Source organism: Drosophila eugracilis, unplaced genomic scaffold (assembly GCF_018153835.1).
Source record: "Drosophila eugracilis isolate 14026-0451.02 unplaced genomic scaffold, ASM1815383v1 contig_1765, whole genome shotgun sequence".
Taxonomy (NCBI): domain Eukaryota; kingdom Metazoa; phylum Arthropoda; class Insecta; order Diptera; family Drosophilidae; genus Drosophila; species Drosophila eugracilis.
The window spans coordinates 5653391-5679738 of NW_024572605.1; the positions used below are offsets into that span (position 1 = coordinate 5653391).

Sequence of the window (26348 nt, forward strand, 5' to 3'; positions counted from 1 at the left end):
GTGGAAAGGAAAAGCCATTTAGCAAATTAAATTGGCGTGAAAGCTTAAATACCACAAATAGTTTCTGGTACTTAGGATCAAATGGTAATTCGGTTTTTATGTACCTGATACTTTATGCTGGCAATGAGGTTGAAAACCAAACCAGAAAACATTTTTTCAGATTTTTGTATTAAGTGTTTCCAATCAGCTAGAACAGATTATTTCATTTATGATAACAACTTTTTAATGCCCTGTCTAAGTCCAAAGCCCATTAATTGTAACCAGTTTAAGATTTACTTCTTGAATATTACAACTTTTATTATCATTCAAAACTGTAGCTTTTTAAGAAGATTTCTTAATCTAAAAGAAAACTAAGTTTTTAGGTTTATCATAATTTTTTAGTTTATTTGACTAGTACTGGCTTGACACATCCACTGTGTCCACTTTTTCCCACTGTGCTCTCCTTGTCGTATCGTTGCATCTACACATACTTCCATTTTTCCTACACCCGCTCTCTGTCACCGCGATCTCTCTCTTATCTGTTCCCCTGACTTTTAAGCTCCTGTTTCGGCTTTTCCTCTCCGCTCAATATTGGCCATTTACAGTTAGAGGCCGCTCGCTGCGCTGCTGACAGCAAATATTGCAGCTATTATTGGCATTTTCTCTCCCGCTGCAACTTTATTACCAGTTTCCTTTCCGCCGGTCAAAAAGAAAAACTCACAATGGCTTTTCATTGAGAGATTTTTTCTGGTGGAGCAACAGGGTGACCCCTGGATATATGGATTCCTAAAAATGTTACTTTAAATAGTATTTTAACATTACACTCTTTTGTCTATATCTTATCCGATCCTATCCAAAGAACTTAGAAAATGCCGAGCTATATTACCAAGTACCAACAATGTTCAATGTGCGCTTATTAAGGGGGCGTTGAAACGCCCCCTTATTTGCAAGTAATAATGGCCTTTAAAAATTCACAATTGCAATTTGATTGGAGTCTCTTTAAAATTGTTATCGCCGCCAAGGGGCGTTGACAGCGGATGTTTTTTGGTGAGGGGGTGGACTGGGTACAACGAGGGGCAGGGACTTCAAGTTTCGTCGCACATGACTTTATCTTGGCGTTGTTTTCATCATCGTCGCAATAGAGTTCAAAGGCCCAATTAACCAAATAAAATGCATGAAACCAGAAAATACGTTTTTTACTCATTGTTTTATAAGGCAAAATGTCATTAAATGGTATTGTAAATATTTGTGTGCAGCGATCAAATGGCAGCTGAAGCCAGTTATTCTTGTTGCTTTGCAGCTCGTAGGAACGTGCTGGTATTTTTCAAGCGCAATCGTTTTGGTTTTCATACTGGGTTTTAAGCTTTTTAGCTTTTGAGCCTGGGTGCGGAGGCCGGTGTCATCAGCATAATTTACGTGCCGATGCCCGCCCAGCCGAGAGTCACGTTTCCACCTCACGCTCCTTATCACATGTCGTTGAAAAGAGAAACACTTGTAGAAGATCGGGGAAAATCAAAATAGCTTATAGATGTGAGGCCTATAGCTGAAGAACCAGCATCCATTTAAACTCTATTACTTTAATTTTAAACTTCTATATGATCTTATTAACTTTTAAACATAAAATGAGGTTATTTTAAGGCATACAATGTTATATATTCGGAAGCTGGAAAATGAATTAGTTGACAATTGCTACAATTTTTGAATTAATCCTTATTTAATCTTCATAGCTACGACCATTTTAAATAGTAAAGTGTGAAAACTCAATAAAACGATTGGCATATATTAACTCTTTATTTTATTACTACAGTGGAACTACCAGAATATAAAAATGAGTGTTCACACCAATAGAATATGATACTGTTTTAAACTTAAAGCTTTAGTGGAACTAATGATGGTTTAATGACCCTACAAAATGTATAATTAACTATTGTAAAATGTATTTTTTCTTAGAAACGAGGATAGTTTTTTCTCGTACATTCCAAATGCTTGTCCACATTAGGGGTTTTCCCCTGCACATGCAAATGAGCAGCGCTTATCTCGTTTAACAGTTGATCAGTGCTTATCAGTGGGGCCCTGAACGCCCCCAATAAAAAACACAAAACACAAACGAAAGAAGCAAATCTCACGCACACGGGCATGCACACATTTTGAGTAATTCAATTATTTTCTGTATTATTTTCAATGTGCAACAAAAGCGACAATAAAATAACAAGCCAGCGGCAGGCAATACAGCCGAGTTATCAACGTGTTGCTGCTGTTGTTGCAATGCTTGTTGCTGATGTTGTCGTCGATTTCAAACTGGCACTGACTGGCACTGGCACACAGCTATAGCAATTATTCTGTGTTCGCTTCAGTCGCCGCCCGTTGATTTTGATAGAGCCCGAGACTTCCGCTGGACAAGGGGGTGAAGGGGGTTGAAGGGGCGGAAAACCGCGGGGTCGGCGCCTGGAAAAATCCAAGGAAAGTTTTGGCGAAAGTCGTTGTCTATCCAAAAAATGAAAAGGGTCAATCAAGGGCTAGCATTATGGCTACATTTTTAAAACAACACAGCTTAAAATACATTTTTATACCTTACATGCACAAATTAACAACCACAATAAAAAGTAATTACGATTTTACTCGCTCTTTGCATGCGATTTAAACGTATTTTGGTATGTTACTGCAGTCATTAAGTATGCCTTAGCTTGTTTAAAATGAATAGAATATTTTTATTTTATAACTTTAACAAAATCAATAAAAAAAAAGTCTCAATTAACTTTATTCAAGGATGTCGCGATCTGTAACAGAAATGAATTAAAAAAGGCCAATCTTGTATGTATTTAATGATTTTAAGACCCCTTTTTATGTCCTATATAAACAAATTACCGAGCTCGTTAAACCGTAAGTATCATTTAATTCCGTAATCGCATTCAAAAAAAACCTTGATGGGATTTTAAATGCTAAGTCCCACTTGCTGTACTATGAAAAGGTACGTCAAATGCAATTAAAGTACAAAAAGTAGGTGATAAACTTCGTTTAAATCTTGGCAAGCACCAAATTAAAGTAAAAATACCACTACGTTTATCAAACTTCCCCTTCCCAGTACTATTTAATTTACGAAGTCATATACATTTTTAAAATAGTTAAATATTTATAGACTATGGCATCTTTTAAAATGCACTTTTTAATTTCGCGCCAAATCGATAAAAAAAAACCGTGTAACGAGTTGGCATTTCCGAACCATTTGTTTATTTATCGATTGCCAGTGCAGTGTTGTAAAACACTAAAACCGTTGCCAGATATTTCAAAATAAAAAGACTAAGTGAATTTTTGAAACTATCCCCTTAATATAAAATACTTCAAATTAATAGAACTACTTGATCAATAATATGTTTCATTTAAACTTTTCACCGCCTGATAGTTCTTAAAATTTCCGAGAAAGCTTGTCTTTGCTGAAGTCTGGCAACTCCGCCGTCATCTGTTCCGCAGTTTGACATGCACACAGTTTTGGAGTAACTCAAAATATTTTCGCTATGGTTTTTTTTTAATAATTTCGTGTGTGAAACGGTGATATTATTGATTTTTTATTGCATTTAATGCATCGACCAGCTGGGACAGATCGAAATCCGCTGGAAGACTCTACGGATTTCGCACACGGAGCCAGTGAAAAAGTTTTGTTTACCTTTTTTCGATATCCCAGAGTTCTGCGATTTGCGTCCGTGTGTGCGAGTGCCCCTGTGTATATGTGCATGGACGTGTGGGTTCCTATGTGTGTGTGAGCTGGTGTGCAAAAATGGAAATGCATTCTCAATAAAATCAAATAAATGGGCCAACCGCTAAAAAATAGTGCATTCTAAAATTGGTTGCTTAAAGCTGCGCACATGGAAAATGTGCCCGATATTTCCTCCAGCGCTTCGTCTTCTTCTTCTTCGAATTCTACTTCCACTCTGAAACTCCAAAGTAAGTTAACCCCCAAGTCCCTCCAAACCTCAACCCCCTTTCCCATTTCTCTATTTATGTATTATATCTGAGCTATAGGCATCATTATCTCCTCGATTTTCGATCTGATAACCGTGCTCTCTTCAATATTGGTTTTCCAATTAGTTTTTGTTTTGTTGTGTTTCGCTTTGCATTGCGTTTTGTTTTCACGTTGTTGGGGGTTTCTTTGGGCCATTAACCCACTGGTGGCTGTTGTCCATTATTACGATTGTTCTGGTACGACTGAAATCTCAATAAGTTTTCATCATTTCACCGTTTTAGAATGATAGGAATGTTGGTTCGAAAATTCCTATAGACACAGTCAGCTGTTCCTAGTTCTTATGATTAATATATGGCAACTCTCTGAAAAACCTTTTTTGAGGGTTGAATTTCAATTTGTTTTTATGTTGAACAAAAGTGAACATAATTAATCATAAATTCATGAGTTAAGATAAGATAAAATGACTATAATATTGCTTATATATAACAGTATATGATATGATAATGTTTTCCGGGTCATTTCATAATTATAAATTTAAAACCGATAGGTAGAATCTTCAGTGATTTGATAAACTAACGAAATCAGAATGAAAATAGACTTAACTAATGTCTAGACATTGAATTACAATCAGGTGAGCCTGATCAAAATAACATACCATAAATTGATAAAAGTTATCAAAGTTTTTACTCTAGTTGATATGGCCATTCCATCAAAAATTCTTGAAAGTTAGCTCCTCTGCTCATCTTTGATTCGTCCTCTTTCTTAAACCCTTGCCGACAATCTATGTACAGAATCTATTGACATATTTATCGAACTCCTTCCTCAGCTGGCATATCTAACGCTCTTTTGATTTATGCTTCTAATAAAAATTCAATAGACTTGCAAATTGTCCAGCTACCCAGAAACTTTTGTATCCCTCTTAGCCCTCTTCTAGTCAACAAATAGTGCACAGCACGTGGAGCACAACAGTGGGGCAAGATGGGACTAATTTTAGAAATATTCCATTAAAAAAAATATGAATTTAATTAATATATTTTTCTAGTTTATTGCTAAAAATAATATTTTCTAAAAAGTTAACGTTTTCTGGAAGTTTAAAAGTGACAAAAGATATTTATATCTTTGTAAAAACCAATTATTTGAAAAGGAAATAGGATTCGGGGTGTTAATACAGTTTAGTTTGATTTAAAATTAGACTTTTAATTTCAAAACTTTCAATAAACTCCTTAAAATGCTATATTTTTTTAAAAATCATTTCCTTCAAAATCGATCAATCCCACTGTTGCTGACCCGTTGCACATCAAAAGCCGCGACGAACGTAAAAATATGCGAAGCTTCAGCCAAGAGTGTTTTATGTGTTACGCGGCTCCCTGATCCCCGAAAACCCCTGTATCCTGAGATCCGTGGGCTGTTGTGGCTGCTTCTCTGCCATACATTACAATGAAGTATGTGCGCCCGAATGGATGGCCAGCCAGCCAACCAGCCAGTGGCCCCACCTATTCTATTCCTATCCTGGTCCGATTTAGGCGGTTTATTTTGCCTGGCGGCAGGCGACCTTTTCGCACAGACACTCCAAGCCAGGCGAAGGGGGCACAGACACTTGTCCACTTGGGGTCAGATGGTCGCATGTGGCGCTCTCTCCTGCCCGCTTCTCCGCTTTTCCCTAACAAACACACACACAGAGCCAACTAAAGGCGGCGTCAACGGCTAATTATGACCCGCACGTTTTTGTGAAAAACAAACACACACATGGTTTTTGGGGGTGTGGAAAACAGAAAGCTGAAAAAGGGGGAAAATTCAGGAGAAGGAGGAGGAAAAAAACAGGGGAGCCGGACAAGTGTTTAGGCTACATTTTGAAATGTTTCCGGCGCGCACTTTACGTTCCGTGTCGCCTTCAGCCTTGAGAGTCTATATTTGGCAACGCATGCCAGGGCAGAGACCCCCATTTCCCTACTCGCCTAAATCTGCCACCCTCTCCACTTTAAACCAACCCCCATAACTTTCTCCTCCTTTCTTGGCTGGTAACTCGCTGTTTGTTTGTTGCACTTTTATTGCGTTTTGTGCTGGGTCTCCTCGGCTAAGTAGTCCTTCGTCCCTGCCATAAACATGTCGTCTTTCGCTTGATTTAGCGTTTGGCTACCCCCGTGTCCCTCGTACCTCTCCCATCCTTGCTCAATTGTCGGCCAACAAAATAGAGTGTCCGAGCCACTGACCGCTCTAGGCATACGCCGCGTATACGTAATGCTTTTTTTTGTGGACCCTGGGAAAGTGCAACAATGGCCATACCACGCCTCCTGCTCTGCCACATGCGCTTCTAATGCAAAAGCTTTCGGCACTCGATCGAGATGGAGTCATAAATCTTGTGCCGCTCATGAAGTTTCCATTGAATCTGCATACAATGGGGCTGTCCGCTTTTTGGGGCCACCCTAAATTGCTCAATTCAAGAATATGGTCTCGAAATCGAGAACAAAACCTTTCGAAAGCACTTAAATCAAAATCAAACTGTCATGATTTTAGATCAGATTTATGAAATCGATAGTTTTTTAAGATTTTTTAAATATTTAACTTTTGCTAGCTTTTCTATTTAAGCATCTAGAAACCTACTAAAGACCAATATAATTTCTAACAATCCAAAGCTTTATTAATTTATTTAATATTTTTTATATTTCCCCCTTTAGGCCAAATCAATTCCAAAAATGTCCTGATTCGATCGCAAAGCAGCGGCAAGTTATTCAGCAATGAAGCTAAACCGGCAAAGGCAACAGCAGCAACCAGTACAACGACGACTCTGCGAGCGGCCAAGCTCAAGATCGGGGCCATGCAACAGCAGAAGCAGCAACTCCAGCAGCAGCAGCAGCAACATCAGCCCACGAACGGCAGCAACATTATCCTGCTGCGTGGCACTCGCAACGAGAATGGCCAGATCATTATCCAGAACAAACAGGACATACTCAGCCTGCTCAGCGAACAGCAGCAGCAGCAGCAGGAGAAGAGCCACTCCGCCACGGCCATCACGCTCAATCAACTGCCCACAGCAACAACGGTGGCTAGGAAGACCATTGTGCAGAGCTCGGGTGGAACCACCAACAGCAGCAGCAGCAGTGGTAACTCCACCATTTCTATTGTGGCAAGTGGTAACAACAAGGAGGCCAGTAGTAACACGATCCTTCTACAAACCCCCATCAATGCCAGTCAGTTGGAGAGCGTTTTAAAGGCTCAGGAGCGTTCCAAGCAGGCGAATGTCACACAAGCCAAGATGGTGGAGCGGCCCTTTATGCTTAAACACGTAAGAGAATATTATTATTATTCATTGATCTTATTTAACTAATTTATTACTTTCACAGGCCTCTCGCAGTCTCAGTACTGAGAGCAACTGTGACAGCAAATCCCCATTTGTCCTACAAACGCTGAAGCGTTTGGAGAAGTCGCAATCCATACTGGTGATACGCAACTCCACAGCTTCGTCCTCTGCAACCAACACTTCCATGGCCACTTCGCCACCGAATGGCAATAGTCTGGCCACCTCAAGTATTCTAAGTGTGACACGCACTACAAAGGCGGCCAAGGGTGTGGCAGGAGCGCTGCACAAGCTCAAGGTGGCGGCAGCAACAACAGCTAACAGCGGTGGAGCAACATCAGCGGGTGCAACACCATCCACGGCCACTACTATACTTAGGCTAGGAAAAAGCGCCACCACAGTGGCCATTAATGGAGGCAGCAAGTTAGAGGCAACGACAACCACAACAACAACAATAGCAGCCGCAGCAACAACGACAACATCAAATAAATTGTCCAACGCGGTGACAACCGAGCAGCAGCAACAGCAACAGCAGCAGCAACAATCGACAACAACGCAAACGAATGTGCCTCTTGGGAACGGTAAGTCTCGAGGATTTTGTATCACCGAATTTCAAATGCGGCGCATAAATTGCTACCGGGGTTTTCGGCAGGTGTTGCTGTTGCAGGTGCATTTGCATCGGGACCGAAAAACAAAAGCCTGACGCAGTCTCTCGGCTGAAGATTCGCCTCTTTTCCGGCTTTTGTATCCCCTCTTTGTTGCCTATTTTTGTGGCCGGCTTCTATTTCTGTTTAGTTTCGAAATTTTCGCTGATTTACCAGGAATTTTTGGCGAACGTGGCTAGCCTAACAATTATTCAATTAAATCGAGAAACGTCTTCGACCGCCCCCTCGGGTGTTCCAGCTGCACTCAGCTGTGAATACCATTGATTTTCACACCCGAATCAGTCTGCTGCTCCCTGGTGTCCGGTGTTTTGCTTTTGGCCAGGGCAAAACAAACAGCCAACAACGATGGAGGGGTGTGTGTGTGTATGTGTATTTGTGTGCCGTCTTCATTAGCGCTGTGTGTGCTGAGTAACAAGTTACAAGTTATCAGAAAGTTTCCACCAGTTTCGGCCAGTAAGTAGCGGCCCAGTCAATGATTTCCCAAAGAAATTGTTTGGGCGTAAAGTGCTCAAGACTTTCAATGATTTCCAATTTGAGCCAATTGAAAGTTGCAACCTAATTTGGGGAATTATTTTGGATTTCTTTGGTAATCTTTTTCTTACTGGAAAACTTAATACATTTATTTAAGATTATGGTTTACTATATTCAATGGCTAGAATGAATTTTTTCAAACAGTACTTTAACTTTATAAGGACTTGGATTTATTCCTGTACTAAACTGTTAAGTTTTGCTCTCCTTCCCTTCTGATTAGCAACAATTTAATACTTCTCAGCTATTTCATGACTCTGGCCACGCATTTCGAGAAATTCCTCAGAGATCCGAGTGCCGATTAGCCAAGTTGACAACTCGAAAACGCCCTGGGAAAGGACCAATGTGCTTAGGTCCACAGAAAAAAATCGCAATCGAGAATTTCTTGGGGGAGCTGTGATGATTATTGCACTCGATACATGAGTGTCGTCTTGGCTGGCGATTCTGCTGACAGGCCAAAACGATGGTAGAAGTGTCTTAAGTGATTTTTAAGCCCGATTCGAGTTATGGCCAAAAAGGCAACATCTCGTTTTGTGGGGGTGTTGAGTTGTTGAGCTGTCGCCGACATATTGCCAAGCTCAAGTATTGCTGATGTTTCAATTGCCGACCGACAATGTCTACATATGTCTGAGTATATATGTTGAATGCAGACTTTTAGAAGATCTCTATCTGATTTGCAGTTAAACAATTGCAAAAGCAAAGCAGCCAAAAAAAAAAAGGGACGACTTTGCCCGCTTGCATTTTATTGATAAAACTTTTGCCAGCTCTGAATTTAAAATATTTTAATTTAGTTTGGCTTTAGTTTTCGGCACCCAACAATAAGTTGTGTTGTTTTTCCCGTTATCCTATCATATTCGCCATGGCCATTAGCTAAAAGGCGGCCAACCTTCAAACAAAAAAAAAAGAGAAGAAAAAAAATCTGAAATAAAGCCACGAAATTTGCCTTTCGGTGAGGTCTTCTATCACATTTCCCTTTTTTTTCGCCTGAAAGGCAAGCAAATTAAACAAATTACCCCCCACACATGTGTGGATCCGTGAGATACTTTTGCATGCAAGTCCCGTCAAAAAAAAAAAAAGAAGAAAGAAAAGAAATCAGGAAAAAGCGTTACAATTCGCTTTGCACTTTTTGTGCATTTTTCTTGAAAAATCCTTTTGGCCGAGCCTTGTGTGCTTCATTATCATTATTTGAGTCCGTTTCTCTGTCTCTTTCCTTGAGCACATAATTGCCAAGAGAAATAAAAAAGTTGGAGCTTTGTTTTGCACAAAACTTTTGCATTTCCGTTGTTATGAAACTTGAGCGCTTCCAAAAAATGAGAAAAAAAAGAGGTTAGTGAGTGCCAGAAGTGAGTGAAAAAAATTGGCTAAAAAAGAAAGAAGAATAGGGCCGACAACAATCTTTTCGTGTGAGTTAAATTGCGAAATATGATGGCCGGCGCCTGGCACCACTTCACACAGGGCCAGAGAGAGAGACAGGTCGAACAGCAGGTGTCGTCCTGTAGGTGGCTAATTAGATAACACTGGGCCTAATTTGATGGTGCCACGCCCACTATTCGCCCTTGCTTTTCACTTGTTTTTCCTTTTTGGCAACACACACACACACACAAAGGACATCTCGTTTGATTATTGTGTCAAAGTCCCCAGCCTTTTGTTTTCTTTGGTCTTTTACCCACTTTTAGACTATGTTTGCCATGCCCTGATTTGCTTTTGGCCATTTGTGCCGCATTTCATTTTAGAACTCTAATCACACATTAATTTTTAAAATACTTTTTTCTTCTTTTTCAATGCTCATTGATGCTGCAGTTTAATTGCAGTGTAGTAACGTCAAAAGCTACCTGTATCTTTATTATATTCCAAATTTTAGGTTTGATTGAATTTTGCAAGTAAATATAATTACGGTCATGGATCTAGAAGCAATAATAATAACGACCGATAACGACTTAATTCACATTTTTGGTAATTTAGACAGCAAGAAAAGCCACTTATGGTCACTTTTATTAAGAAATATTTTGAGTTATAAACTTTTCTTTGTAGTTCAAATAATGATCCATTTTTAATCCATTTAAATAGTTATATATTTAGTGTTCCTTGTAATTGGAATACTCCGATGAGATGTTGAATGTGGCTTTAAGGTCTCGACGGTGGTAAAAGCTCAACTGCACAGCGTATTCGCCAGTTTCGACTGGAAAGCGAACTCTCACTTGATTCCATTCCAATTCAAAATTCTCACATTTATACAACTTATTGGCCTAAAAGTTAAAAATTGTTAGGCTATTATTTGAGTTACATATCTGTAATTTAATTACTTGCAGGGGGCAGGTGTAGTTCTCAGCGAGATAGGGTTTTAAATAGCTAAAAGCAGCACTGAATATCCGGTTGTTTTGATAACGAAGAAAGTCGCACATGCTAATGGTCACGTTATAGAGAAAGGGTCGCCAACCATTGGCTCGTTTGAAAATTTCAAAGCGAACCTATTAATATTTTTTTATGTAATATTTTAAGCTTACATTTTAGATATATATAGATATATATTACTTACATTTATGTTACTAGCAGTTTGATTTTGTCTGTAGTGAACACTGATAGAGCTTCTATAGTGATTAATGGCCTTAACTTTGCACAGAACTATTTCGCCAAACTCTTTGTCGAACATTGTACAGTGAAGGCTCTTGATCTTGGCCGTTACTTCCAGAGAGTTAATAGACAATATTACAAATATTAGTACAACCAACATGTTTATTCAAAAGTTATTGATAAACTGATCTACTTTAAACAAAGCTGGTAGTATTCTGTACTAATTTAAAACTCATTAACTGAGTCACTTACCTGAGCATATTTGTAAAATGAAAATAAAAAGCTTCATTGATTATCATTTTTGTTAGTTTGTATAAAATTAACTAACAGTTGATAGGAAAGTTAAACAATAATTTTGTAACATTTAATTAAAGTCACAAATAAAAAGCAGACCATCCATAATATATAATCAGAAATCAATGACAAACTAGTTACATCCATGAAATGGGTTTATAAGTGGCCCACTTTTAATTTGTAGTTAAAAAACAGTTTGTAGCTTGCAGATAAACTATCAAACATTTTATTAATAACCATTTAAATACCATTTGCCCAAGGAAACATCATATACGGCTAGTGTTTTGCTAGTTTTTAGCTTAGTACGTTTTTGAAACTCAGTGCTCTCGATAGTTGCGGTATTCTATAGATCCATTTAGTGTCAAAGTAACTTTCCGCTGAACAATGAAACTCAACTGAAGTGCATATTCGCCTGTTTCTATGGGAAAACGAATTCTGAACTTTTCAATATCAAACTCCAGGTCGGTACATCGTATTAGGTGATTTTTCTGAAAAAAAATGATATTGTAAAAAAATATATTTCGCAAAATTAAAGTCTATCTACCTTAAATGGACAAGTGTAGTTGGTTATGGGAATATAAGGCTTAAGATATTCATAACCAAGGCTCACAATAATATTTTTTCTTTTCTTAGATAGAAATTCGCAAAGGTTAAATGAGATATTGTAGAGAAAGGGACGCCAGCCATTGGCGCGTTTAAAGAGCTCCATACGCATCTGAAATTATAATCAAAACTCCAAGATATTGAAATCAAATATAAAAGCGGTCAAAGGTGCCACTAACTTGGACTTGGGGAACGGTTGTCAGCTGCCTGAATTGAATACTTATCGAGTTCCTATAACGGTTGATGGCCTTGATTCTGCACAATACAATCTCGCCCAAAGTCTTGTTATAATTAGTACAGTGAAGACTTTTGAACTTGGTCTCCACCTGCAAAGATGACAGGAGCACTAGACCAAAGATCAGAGCTGCTAACATGGCTCTTAGGTGTCGAAAGGTGAACTGAACTGACATTGAATTCGAAGAGCGATTATATCATTTTTGCCATGTCAGATAGTCACCGGATTCACTTAAATGAACCCTATAATCAAAATGTTTAATTGTTCGCCGAGTGAACCATTAAATGGCAGCAAACAATATACATTATTATTATTTTTTTTTTTTTAAGATTTTTCTTCTTTAAAAAGTAATTTTACTCAACACGTTTCTAGCATTTACAAGGATAATAAACAAGAATCAAAATATGAACGTTCTAGGAATTAGAATTGAAATGTGAACTATGAGCTGAAACCCTAACAATTTTCCATTACCCTGAATTTGTTCAAAAGTAATCATTGAAATCTAAAATAAAAGCTAGTCAAGCCAGACGAAAATTGGTTTCAATTGACATAATATTGTATAAAAAATGTTTGAAGCTAATTGAAATGATAAAAATCAGTCAAACATTCTCTGGTGAACAATAATTATTTTTTAATGTCTCTGTCTGGGCTATGATTCAGCAACTTTTGAGGCAATAAATAATAATGTTTAAATGTAAAGTTTTAATTAAATACAACTAGGATTTACATCTAGTAGTTGACCCAATTTCAAAGTTAAATTTTAATTAACTGCAAGTTTAGGTAAAATAATATCAAAATTCTCTTCTTTCACCAATAACCTAAATATTTACCTAATATTAATATATATATTTATTATAAAATATATTAAATGGCATGTGCCGCAGATGCGTCCGTGTCCATGTTGCATAGTTGCGCTTTAGGTTTGATTAAAAATTCCAGTGCCAAGTTGACTGCCCACCGGAAGGTGTGCAAAGGTTTTCCAGGCACGTGCAAATTCCTCACCTTCCCCTCAATGGTTTCTACTCCTTTTTTTTGTAGTGCTTCCTGGATTTTGTTATTGTTTTGGTTTTCGTTTGGGTTTTTTGGGGTAGGACCAAATGGAGCCGACGACGAGCCTCTAGGTTTTAGGTGGCCAAATGGTCGGCGGCAGGGGGTTGTGTTAATCTATTGCGCAGGTCTCTAACGGTCGGGAAACAACCCCTAAAATATTGTTGTGCAATAGAAGTGTGTAGGTGCTTTTGTGGACCAACCCACACAGTTCTTTTGGCATTCCAGGGAAATTAGGCTAATGTCGATTGTTTATGGTTTATTTACAGGATAAAAAAATAGGAATATTTTCTATATAAAATCTGCTTAGCTGTTGTTTCATTCTTAATAAATTGCTTAAAAAACAAGATGCTCCTTTTAAAGATTGTTTTTGTCTTGAAGACTTCTAACTTTGCCTCCCACTTATTTGGTATTTTGAAGACCTAAGTTCCTGTACCACCCCCTACCGCTATATCCATCATCTCGCTGACCCTCTCGCTCGCTCTTGCTTAGGCTTAAAGCTGCTGGCAACCGACGAATCCGGGCCCAAATGCCATATTTCGGGCCGAACAAAGGGCGGACTCGGTTCCTGTCGGCAAGCCGAATGTCCTTGCCATCCGCTGCTGGCATTTGCCAGCTTTTTCAGCTTTCCGCTTTCAGTTTTCAGTTTTCAGACCTTGGCCAAGCGTGTCGGACGTGGCTTTCTCTTGGCCCTGCGAAAAAAACTAACTACGTTACGTTTCGTATCTACGTATTTACGAGTATATCGCCATGCTTACGTGAAGATGGCTGATCAAATATTTGCCCGTGGCATCGACATTAAATGTCCACAGACTGGCTGGTTGATCTGGCAATAAGGTTTACACAAACATGATTTAATCGGGAGAACTTCGCTCGCTCGCGGAATCTTCCAATTTGCCACAATTTGTTTATGTAATTTGTTTACACTTTTTCTCAAGCCCCTTCGACTTCAATTTGTTGTTTGCTTTTCGTTCATCTTCATATTTGTTGTTGTTGTTGTTTCTGTCGATGTTGTGTGGTCAATTTAAATTGGTGTACTTAAGATCTCTGGACTATATATATATATAAATATATCTCCTATATGTGTGTGTTTTTGATGTGTTATATATGTTTTCATTTGAGTAGTGGTTTTTGATGTTGTTAATTGGTGTTTTTTAAAGTAAACAGATCTATTTGTATGACATATATTTTAAGGAAAAATAAGATATGAAATTATTTTGATATTCTGGTACACCCGGCAATTGTGATTCATGAAATTCTTGGACATTGTTTAGGGACACGAGACTTGAGCTTATCTAAGTCTAGTTTTCTAGTTGGCAGCTGTCACTTGATAAGTCGGATAAATATATATATAAACGAACATATTTTGGCCAGACTTGAGCAACTTGTTTGTAGTTGAACTCTGGTTCAAGGTTCAGTCTGTAAGCAGAGGGGGGATGTGCCAAGAAATGTAACAGTTAAAGTTAAATTAAGTTAGAAATATAAATATTTAACCATTTACATAGTTAGTTAGGGTGATGTCCAGGAAATTTGTGAAATTTCAGTGGCGTTCGCTTTGAGATTTGTGTTGACACACGACTCGAGATGAACAGGAGGAGATGTCAAGATAGGCGGCATACGTTATCAGCATCACGGAGTGACATTATCAACCCGAACTAAGCCTAAAATCTACTGCCCTCGTCTAATTTATGGCTGAGAAAAAAAATAATAATACAACTTACAAATTTAACGAACAAAATTGTAGGAAATAATCCGCTCCGGTCGGTCCATTTAGTCAACTTGTGTATCCCCAAGCGATCAGACGCTCAAGGCGGACTAAAAACAATATCCGGGGCATTATAGTGTTAATAGTGATCAGTGAACAGTTAACAAAGAATACGAGCAATGGCAGGCTATAGATCGCTGCCCTTGGCTCCGGTGGCTGCTACGGCGGCAGTGCAGCCCACAATGGGTGGAGTACCACCAACGATGGCTGCCTACGCCCACCATCAATCGATGACGGCCATGTCAAACAACGGTATTATCTATCAGTCGGCGGTGCACGCCTCCATTCACAGCCTCAATACGGTCCAGAGCCAGCATCGATCCTCAACAACCACCCATCATCACATTCTAGCCACGGCAACAGCAACGGCAACTGCAACGGCGGCGGCGGCAGCTGCAACAGCAACAGCTGCAGCGGCGGCAGCAGCAGCTGTTGTTGCCCTACCGACGGCTGCAGCAACAGCCGCAGCACCACAGCAACATGCAGGCTTCGGACAGCAGCAGCAGCAACAGCAACATCACCAGCAACAGCAGCAACATCTCATCCAGCAAAGCCAACATCAACAGCAGCAACACCAGCATCAGCAGCAGCAGCAGCAACAGCAACAACTGATGACCCATCAGCAACACTCTGTGGCACAGCAGCAACATCACCACCTACATCAGCAGCAGCATCTTCAGCAGCAGCAACAGCACCACCATCATCATCACCATCACCACCACCAGCAGTTGTCACTGCACCAGAACCACCTGTACTTCAGCGGTGCCAGTTTGGGTCACCACCACCACCATCGGCAGATCTTCAGTCATCTGCAGAGCGCCTTAATGCCGCTCAGTGTTAGTAAGTATGCCGTCTCAAGGCCCCTTGAAGGGGATGTGACAGGTCAATTGCAATAGTGAGGGATCGAAGAATAAGGTTGGAAATAAATCTATAAATTTGGTGGCTATTCAAGTTGGTAAAGTGATGTGAAAATAGAGATCGTTAACGTGAATCCTTATAAAAAGTTAACGTTTTCTGATATTATCTAATTTTATTTATTTTCTTTCAAAATATTTAAGTATTACAAAAGATATCCAATCCAAAAATCTCTAAATATGACTAATAATCATCTTTACCAACTTGCAATAGCCTTTGATCTGATGTGTTATTGGTGTCGCATGTTCTGTCTTTAATCAAGTGATTTTACTATCGATGTTGTGCTTATTTAATATATATATCTCAATGTGTGTGTTTTTCTTAGTCATATTTATACGTCAAAATGATCCTTAAATTCTTAATTTAAATGTTGTTTCAGTGTGTTTTCTATGTGTAGTTGAAGAATCAAATTATCTTATTCTAAAAACACACCTCAGGTTTCTTTACATACATTTTCCATTTTATTTCTATTCCATAGAATATTTATTATATTCCAAAAACACACCTTAAACGACACTTTCTTGCTAGACTGTTAAATCTCAGTTTAAACTGAAGTTTCCCCGTGATTTCGATTTTCACTTAAGTTACACCCCTTTCGGTAAAACATACACTCGGGGGAACCCAGAACATGGATTTTAGCATTTTCTGAACATTTCATTAAATTTTATGCCATATCTTCCTGGGCAATAATTCGCACGCCATTCCAGAGACGCGTGCACGGGTGGCTCGCGCATATGTTGACAGTCGTTTATTGTTTGCAAAGGACACCGAACACACAAACATACAAGGATGTGTCCACATATACGCTGTAACCAGTTACAGTTACCTATAACGAGGCTCGCACGCCTAAAACCTAAACTACAGACAATTGAAACAAAAGGCCACCGAAAGGAGGCCCAAAGGAAAGGCTTTCACCTTTCCAATCCCTTCTCTCTTGCGTTTATTGTGTACGCGTGTGTGTGTGTGTGTGTGTGTATAGGCAACAATGCAAAATATGCCCAACATTCGGCGTCTTTTTTCCATTCATTCGGATGTGTGCCCTCAGCTTTTGTACTGGCTTAGTTTTTTGTCACCTCACCTGTCCCTTTTCCTTGTCTTTTGTTGCACATTGTGAAATATGTCAGCAATTGTTGCAACTTTCGTTGTTTTTTTGTTGTTGTTATTGTTGTTGCTGCTATGTGGCCATTGTCACATTAGATTTTGTTGCTGCCCGGCGGCCGCTTAACTTTATTATTTTAACTTAACGGCGTTTTAAGTGTTTTTTATGAGATGGCAACAACAATGGCCCCTTTGAGGGCACAAGTGTGGGTGTGGCTGCACTCGGTTGCAAGTAAACATTTCACACACCAACGCACACACTCACACACATAGGTACCCACATATACAGAGAGACACTCCGTTCATATGAGTAGCTTCATTATGCGCCTCATTTTTTGTAGCATACTTTTTTGGGGTCGTGAAAAACCAACAAGTGCGGAGTTATGTGTTGTTGTTGCGTGGGTGAAGGGACTATTGTTGTTTCCAGTCAATTGGATTGTGTTTGTGACACCCAAGAGTTCGTTGTCTTCTTTGAGAACTAAACATCTTTAATAACATTCGGTAGAAAACATCATTTAAAGTTTAGTTATGAACTTTTTACTGGCTAAAGAAAAGTTACGGACACCAACTCGTTTAAGATTCCACCGAAAATAAGTCATAACTGGTCTTTAATGATTTCAGTAAACCAAAGTTCAGGCATCTTGTATCTAATATATATGCATAGAGCCAGGGAAGTGTGAAAAAGTCGTAAAAAAAAAAGAAAGAACTGGAAGAGTTGGTGGAGGAAACTCGCAAGTTGACAAAATTTTTAATAAGCCACTTTGCTGTCCGCCTTTTGCATGCCAAAAAAGGCGACCAAAGAAATCCAGAAGTTGGCAGCTGCCAAGACACACACAGACACATATGCATGTGGGGAGGACACTTTTGATGGGGTGTGTGTATGTGTGTGTGTGCCGGCCATCCCAGGGCGCAATAAAAAATTCAAAACTCTCGCTCACATTCGGATTTGGTCAGAAGATCACGTACTCAATAAATATTACTCAAGCTTCGAATGCTCGCACACAGTTGGCTACACTTGTTATCCTTTTTGGCCAAGTCCTAATGTCCTGCCTTTATAGGTTTGCCCTTTAATTTCGCTGCCAGCTGGTGGGCGTTTTGGCCTTTGGTCATTTTTTTTTTTTGGTTCTTTCTGTTCTTTTTTTTTTTGTTTCTATTTGATGTGCGCCTATTAATTTCGAGTTTGTTCCTTTTCAGCGGCAGCAATTCAATTAGTTGTCCTTCGTTCAGGTCCTCTTCTGATCCGTCACGTAATATATTTGCTCATATTACTAAAAGCCACATAAATCGTGCCAAGGGCTTTGGATGAGCGCTTCTATTGCCCATTTTGCTCCAGGAGTTTGAACTAAACTCCAAAAACGACTTTAAATTGCAGCAGACATATACTCGTGTATGTGTATGTGCATGCGAGTCCTGTTTTTAGCCTGATCGATGGCCAAATGTTGACAAAATGCAGCCAGGTGCAGGGCCCAAACCTTTTTGGGGCTTGTTTACAAGTGTCCTTCGCTCGGAACGCAAAAGTCGAAAAGTGTTTGCCAACGCCGAAATTCCAAGCAATTAAATCACTTTGATGCTAATTTGGATTAATATGTTGTTGCTGCTTCCGGTCTTGTGCCTATCCAATGGCAATTTGTTGCCTTTTCCAGGTGGAATGCCTCCCTCTCTCTCTCTCGTTCTCAACTCTATGTGCTTTCGATTAGAGGCCAAATAGATTTATTGAACAATGCATGCAACGTTGTTGCATGATGCTGCCTGCGTTCCTGCCTGCCTGCCTGCACCTCGAACTCCTCTCATTCGTCCTGCGTTATTTATTTGGCTTATCGCACCAAAGGTTTTGGCCTCCGGTCGGCAGGATGCGTTGCCGAAAATTGTGCTACATTCGGTCGTTTGTTTTTGGTTAGACAAACAGTTTTTGCCATACACCTCCCCTCCGCCCACAAATTCATTGGCTGTCTCTATTTGGCTTACAAACCATATTAATTTTGTTAGATAAATATTAGTTTTCAGCTGATCCTGGCAGTGGGGGATGGACAGTGTTTCGATTTTATGTATTTTTAATGAACCATTGCCCGGCATTACCGGAGGCCATGTGTTTTTAGGATCCAGTTAGTGCCGGTGCCCAATTTCATGGCACTTTAAATGTTTAATTTACAATTTATGTAAAAATAAAATACCCCAAAATATCCACATAGAAATAGCACAGTTTTTTCGGTGTGCTGTTTTTTTTTTTTTTTTTTTTAGCCTGAGAAACGTATGTGTATCATGATAAATACCAGGCATTAAAATAAATTACAGCTTTCGTTGGACTCCCTTGCAACTCTCCCTCTCCTCTCTTTTTGTATAGAAAAAAAGTATTTTTAATATACTCAGAGAAAGAGTACAAACCGAGAAAAAAGCCAGGAAATTGGGGGAAAACTTATACAAACGTTGCATGCAAGCCGGGCGAGGCGAAGAAAAAATGTGGAATGAATCTGGAAAAAAATATATGATATGAAGAGCCCCAATATTAATATAATTTGCAGGCAGCTTAACCGAGTGTCCCTCTTCCCTCTTTTTGGTATATCCTTTGCCCTCCTGTCAGCAAATCAGACATACAAAGGGGCAACCTTTTAGTTTACCTTAGCCAAAGTGCATTAAATTCATTCCTTTCGCGGTTTATGCCAAGGTGCTTAAGCCAATAAAGGGGGAAATACGCTCCTTGAAAATAACAAAGTGGCTTAAGACAAAAGGGGTAAATACGAAGTTGGGAATTCTCTTGGTGACGTGTAAGTTTAAAGGATATTGCTGATTTTCGTATTCAACTGCTTACCTTTACCTTTAACTGGTCATAACGAAAGATATTTAACTTTACGAAATCCTAGTACTAGGTCCCAGAGATTCATTCATCCTTTAAAATCATATAATATCCTTACAAAGAGCACTAAAACCTTAGACGTAAGGCAAACGTAATGAAATCCCCACGTAATTGCATTGCCCGTAGACACAAAAGACGATGACAATGTAAGTTAAGTCCCCTATAATTCCTATTCCACCCATTATAATAACCCCTCTGACCTGGCCATAACTTCTAAATAATTTATAACATTTTTGCAAACTTTTGTTTGGCTTTGGCTTTGTTTTTCACATTTTCTGTTTAGATTTCATTCATTAATAGGACTTTTATGACTTTCAGACTTGCTAGTTTTGCCCCCATTTGTTGCATTTTTATGTTAATCGCTGTTTGTGCTCAGTTCTTAGTTCTCAGTTTGTGTATTACCATTGCCATCCTATGGCCTTTTGCAAATTTTCCTCATTTGAGGTGAAATTGCATTTTTCTGCTGCTGCTTTTGGGGCTAATTATTGTTTGGCCCCGTCGCGCCTGACATGCATATTTGCTGTTATGTGTCTTTTAATTGCTGTTCTTGCCGCTCGCCAAAAGGGGCAAAATATGCAAAACTGGATGAGAAATGTTTCCTTGTAATGCCACAAAACCAGCTAAGGAAAATGCAAAGCAACTACCGCCTTGCTTGCTGTTCTGGCCAAAATGTGATTTTTATCAACCGCAACGTGTATGTTTGTTTTGGGTTTGCTTACGCCATAAATCATCCGCACATCTGTCATTTATGTGGAGTTCGCTTAGTGGCGAAGCTTTTGCATTTTATATCTGCTAAACAGTGACGTTGTGTCTCCTCTAGCTACTCAAAACTTTGAAACGAAATTCCTGAGAATATTTCAGTTTATACAACAAGAAATGTGGACATTTTTGGCTAAGAGATAGGAAGGCTTTTCAAGTTAATGATATTTATAGCCTTTCTATGGGTAATAATAATCTGTTAGCTAACTCAGTTGCAATTCAAATGTCCCCCCTTTTACTGCCTAATTTACACATAAACAAATATTTGCTTTTATTATCATGAAAAACTTTTACTTTGCCCTATTCTTTGGCTATTTGTTTTAACCATGACGTCTGCTCTGGCCTTCTTTTCCCCACACACTCTATCTATGGTTATCTCTATTTATTATTGGTCTTTGTTTTCGCCAGAGACGTCATCATGCGTTATCTTCAAAATCCCTCCACAGCGATATTTATTTCCCCATTTCTATATAATCGTATATATATATAGAAGAGCGATAAAGAATTGCGTAGACATGAGACTTCGGATGTATATATGGGCAGAACAATTTCTCAGTTGTTTTGTAGCTATTTCCGAGACACTTTAATGGCTTTTAATTGTGGCAAGAGTGTGTGACTGAACAAAAGTAATTTCACACTCGCTGACTTTTCGGCGACGTTGGCGGCCACCACGAAAGTGCAACAAAACGAAAACAATTTTTCTTTTGTATGTTTTATAGGTACTGAAAAACTGTAACCTGCACAACCTCCTTCCTGCCCATATCCAGAGATATGCCCAACATTTTGGCATTTTTTGGTGAGATATTTATTAGCCACAATTTGGCAGGCAGCACAAATTGGCAGCTTTCGCGCTATTCACTCACTCAGTCTACTCGAGCTACCTGCGGTTCATAAAACGCAAATTTATTATTTATATCAACTCTTTTGTGCTATTTGCCGTGTCAATTCGTGGGACATGGCCGAGGCCATCCAACCAACCAACCAACCATCCCCAACTCATTCCCCAAAAACCACCTTCCCCAGAGTTTAAATTCTTCAGCCAAATTATGAGAAAATCTTGTGTACCAAAGAGCATTTGTCACAATTAAGCGACGGATAAAATTATAGAGATGGTAGGGTAGTAATGCACGTCCCCCCTGTTAAAGTTGTAATAATGCTGAAAACCCCCGAAAAAAGTAAAAGGAAAAGGGAGAAAAACTTCTGCCACGTTGACGTTGCCATCGACATTGGCGACATGGGACCGCGGTCCACCCTTCATCTCGCGGTCCTCTCACCTGCGGTTTACCTTCTTTTTTGGCAGCCTCGGCTGCTGGGCCTTCGTTTTGGCCCAGTCCATCGTTTTTTCCCTTTTTTAGCCAGCCAGTCTATTATGATGGCGGGCAACGTCAGTTTTTGAAGCTCCTCGCCATGAAATATGCAAAGAGCAGTTAAAAAAACTTTTTATTTGTATTAATCAAACAGAGTTATTCTTTCTCCTCCTTCCGAACCCCCCTCTCGCTTTTGACAACAATGGCAGCAACTGCATTATAAATAGGTGGAAAGGCTGTCTGGAAAAAAAAGGGGGGCAAGGTGCTGTGATTGTTTCGACATTTTTGACAATTATCGCTTGAACATTTTTCAATGGAATCGCGTTTTTTGGGACTGAGTTAAGTTGTTCAGCTCAAGGCAGCGATGACAAATTAGTTTGGCCATAAAACTGGAGAGTGCGATCAAAGCAAACAATTTGTCGCCCAATTCACCCCACTGAGCCGCCCACTTTTTCGAGAGTATGTCCTCTGCCAAAACGTGAGCCATATAAAAATCGCATAAACAACTTCAACTGCCACTACAACAACGCCCTGAAAAAGTAACTACATCAACGTCATCATTGGAACTTAAAGTGTGATGAGGGAGGGCAATGGAAAATCCTTGCCTCGCCAGGGATGCGTGCGTAATTTTAAGGGATTTTTCTCGGCGTTTTTACCCTTTTTGATTTTGAGTATTAGTATGGAAGATCTTAGATTAACTTAGATAGCACTGTCCTTAAAAAGATTTTAAATAACATTTAAAAATTAAATGCATTTTATGCACAGAAATGCAATTTATCAATCTCTATGTCAAAGAGAACAATCTAAAATCAATTCCACTAGAAAGACTTTGTTTTTTAGCTGCTTTTAAGTAACTACCTTGCTGACAAACTAGACTAAAGTTTGAAATTTATATTTATTGACTTGGCTATAAGTTATGATCATGAAATCACTGGCACATCCCTGGTCTCGTGTGTGTGCTCACCTCTCCAAAAAAAAGGGGCCAAGGGACAGCAACAACAACCCCACGCACCCAATACCGCTGCCACCCAACCAACGTCTGGCATTTGCAATTTGGCAACACATTTTGGTTACGCGGCGGCCTTTGCTAGCGAAATGGCTAAATGGGGAGCTCTGGCAAGCGAAGTCAGTCGCTCCGCTCCGAGCACTTTATATAAATTGTGTACAAATACTTTTTATGGCTCTTCGAGTGCAACCTATTGGCTCTTTGATATACGACAAGTTACTAGGAGGTTGGAATGGTAGATGGGGCGGCGGCGGGGCAGTGTCAGAGGCAAGTGGGATGTCGCGTAGATGTGTCCGCTTTTATTACACATTTTTGCTAAATTACAGTTTGGCCGCAAAGTTTATTTACCCTCGCTAGTTGCGTGGCATTTTAATAAACCGAAAGTTGGTTCGATTTACGTTGCAAGCTCCATTAAGTGTGGGTAATTATTCAATGACTCAAAACGACGAAAACTTTGCCACGCATTCTGCCCAGCTAATGTTGCAAGATCGGATTTGATAAATGGAGAAATGCAAAAACTCGTTTATTAATGTTGACATTATAGGATTTCTTCCCCCTTTTTTTTATATATATATTTTCTCCAACTATAAATCATCGCTCTAAACTGATTTACATTTTTGTCGCATTTATGAATGTCCGACAGTTGCACCTGTTGGGTGTCAGGTGGAAAATGTGGGAAGGGTTTTTTCGTGAAAAACTGCTGCGAAAGATATGCGAAATTGATTTCCCGACTTGCGCTTTCGCTGCACTTAACATCTATTTTTTGTTTTCTAACTTTTTCATCGTTTTTTCAGATGGCGAACCCATCAAGTTGCCCGACAATTTGGAGAGCCTGCCAAGAGCCGACAGTTTTCCATCACAGCGTCATCGTTGGAATACAAATGAGGTCAGTTTTAGTTCTAAGTTTGTATCTCTGTTTTGTTTGTTCGTTGTCTTTTTTTTTTTTTGTGTTAGTATTTGTGGTTGTGTTTCTATTTGCATTTGATTGCACATAAAATTGTCGAAACGGGGAAGTCAAGTGAAAGCTGAAAGGAAGTCGACGACTTCAGTGCTGGAGCCTTGGACAGTTGACAGGCGGATGAGCCTGCCAGTCCTTCGCCAGGACACTTTGACAGCCTTCGACGACGGCTTCTTCCTTGCCTTGAGACGCCACACACTTGTGAATTTCTATATGCAGATTAATGAGATGGTGGTCAGTCCATTAGGAAGGATATCGCGACGTTTTTATTGCAGCCACAAACTATAATGCAAACACCAGTAAAACTAGAACTCCACGATCTGTATTTGGGGACCGGCGTTTAAAAACCTGACCACGCGTTGCCGAAAAGTTTGCTTCAGGGTTTTCTGCTTTTTTTTACCCGGGGATTCAGTTTGGTTTGCAATAAAAGTTTTCGCTCGCGGAAAATGAGAAAACAACAGAAAAAAAAACAAGCAAAATTCTTTGCAATGAGCTTGGCTTGTTGTGTTTTACTTGTGAATTAAGCGCAACCGCAAATATTCATTTGGACAGTTGTAAAGTTCAAGCCGGTGGGGTTTTTATTAGTTGGTATGGGGGAAATACGATAGGCGGGTTTTTACACTACATCGTTAAAAAGTTGACTAAATTAAATGGAGCTTTGGAGGGAGTAATCAAAACACTCAAAGTAAAGAAAGTTCCCCTAATGGCATATATTTTATAGATTAAAAAGAAGGAATATTATGATCTGGCTCTCTGGCTGGCATTCGTACTCCTTTAAACTATATAAAGCTCTTAGGTTTTATTTAACTTCCCAGTATTTCATACATTTAATTCCTGCCCACCCTGTAAGAGCATCTCCTAGTTGATTAAAATAAAGTTTACGCAGTGAAAAGCAAAGAACTGCGAGTCCACCAGCAGGACCCATGAACAGAACTACCTACAGGACCTCTTACCCTCTGCAACAGCATGCAAAAATTACAAAATGTAGCCGTGTACGGGGCATAAATAAAATTACGCACGCTTATTTTAGTCTGCTTACAGGAAAAACGAGGCAGTTGGGGCTGTGGGGGGACGTGGAAAAGTGTCAGGATGACCAAGCATACGAACCTGGAACTGTCGCTTTAACCACATGGTTTTAATTTGGCATTTAAGCAGTAGCCAGGGGCCAGAGGCCACTCGACCCGGCTCATAAAGCAACTGCAAAATAATAGCAACAACGGGAAAGGTCCACAGACTGAGTGTGTGTGTGTGGTTGGAAAAAGGCGCAGCTTAAAAATCAAAAAGTTAAATTGATAATGAGTCGCAATTTTATGTTTATTTTTTTGGCGAACCATTCGTTTTCTGGGTGACCCCAAACTGGCCCTTCTGCGTTGGTCACCAAAAGGACCACTTGACTGGAAATGATTAAGTGGCGTGCATTAAATTAGTCCCTGCTGGTTGTTCTAAGGATGGCAAGTGTTGAGCTTCAAAAGAGTTGGGAAATCTGAATAAGATTTTTATGATTTTATAACGAAACTCAACTCGAATTCGTATGAAACTATAAAGTTAAGGAAAGGATTCTAGGATGTTCTTAAGCTAAACTTTCCTCATTCCTTGGAAATATATATTTCCTGTATGATTGATGCATCGTTTGTTCGATGCTCTGGTGAAAGTGTTGTAACAACATTTGACTAGAGCAACGCCCATAGCCAAAAAGAGCGGGTTATACGCTGAGGTGGGCATAAATTCTTAATGCCTCGCCTTTTGGAGTATGTGCCTGGAATTCATCATAAAGCGTGGATGGAGTTTGGAGTAGGTCGCTCGAGCCATGCATAAATAAGGCAACAGCCATCCATCTATATATATGTATATATCTATCTTTCCATATGTCCTTCCATATGCTCTTGACTAGTGAAAAAGCCAAGTCAGGGGCAATTTTGGGCAAAATGCAAACGTTTGCCACTTGACAAACACGCGCCTGTGATTTGCTCAACCTCCCATCCGATATACAATTTTTATGACACTCGCAAATGCTGCGATATCTGCCTTACATGGAGAATGTTTTTGGCTGTTGGTTGCACAGCTGAGGATGCTAAGGAAATGGATGGATGGATGGATGGCCACTTTGCATTATTCATGCAACGTCAAGGAAGCAAACAAATTGATAACTTTATCGGCAAAACATGCAATGAAATGTTCAAAATGGGCGAATTCCCTCTGAACTTTCGCTGACTGTTGTGTGATTTGCATTCGAAACGTTTTTGACTTTCCAAAATCTAAAGCTCCTTCGCTTTTTTTAAGATTTTATATTCCTTGGTGACAGGGCATTTCAAGTATGCACACAAATTGCACTCACTCGGGATGCGTCTGTGCTGGCTTTTGGCCTTTTGCTGGTTTCTGGCCACCAACTTGGTTAAGTGTCAACTGCCGGCGACACCTGTAAATTGTGGTTAACACACGACCACCATCTCTACCTCACTGTTTTTCTCTTTTTTCGGTGGCAGTGTCCGCTTTGCGGTCAAATGAAATTTCTAA

At 39.6% G+C, this 26348-nt stretch overlaps 2 protein-coding genes across 2 annotated transcripts in view; one reads left to right on the top strand and one right to left on the bottom strand.

The window, feature by feature from the left end:
* Positions 1 to 3471: 3471 nt before the first annotated feature.
* Positions 3472 to 26348, top strand: part of LOC108104515 — a 33858-nt gene continuing 10981 nt past the window's right edge. The window contains 4 exon segments of the mRNA XM_017210637.2: positions 3472 to 3918; positions 6613 to 7220; positions 7279 to 7813; positions 23671 to 23762. Of these exon segments, the coding sequence (XP_017066126.1) occupies positions 3840 to 3918; positions 6613 to 7220; positions 7279 to 7813; positions 23671 to 23762 (1314 nt within the window). The 5' untranslated portion in view covers positions 3472 to 3839.
* Positions 10213 to 12427, bottom strand: LOC108104517. The gene is made up of 3 exons (XM_017210646.1): positions 12073 to 12427; positions 11835 to 12005; positions 10213 to 11778 (listed from the first exon to the last, which is right to left on the bottom strand). The coding sequence occupies exons 1-3, from the start codon at positions 12301 to 12303 to the stop codon at positions 11608 to 11610; spliced, it is 573 nt and encodes a 190-aa protein (XP_017066135.1). The 5' UTR covers positions 12304 to 12427; the 3' UTR covers positions 10213 to 11607.

Coding starts and splice junctions, on each gene's coding strand:
- LOC108104517 (XM_017210646.1), bottom strand. CDS start 12,303: ATGTCAGTTCAGTTCACCTTTCGACACCTAAGAGCCATGTTAGCAGCT. Junction 12,006..12,072: donor CAACCGTTCCCCAAGTCCAA/GTTAGTGGCACC, acceptor TTATAATTTCAG/ATGCGTATGGAGCTCTTTAA. Junction 11,779..11,834: donor ACTACACTTGTCCATTTAAG/GTAGATAGACTT, acceptor ATTTTTTTTCAG/AAAAATCACCTAATACGATG.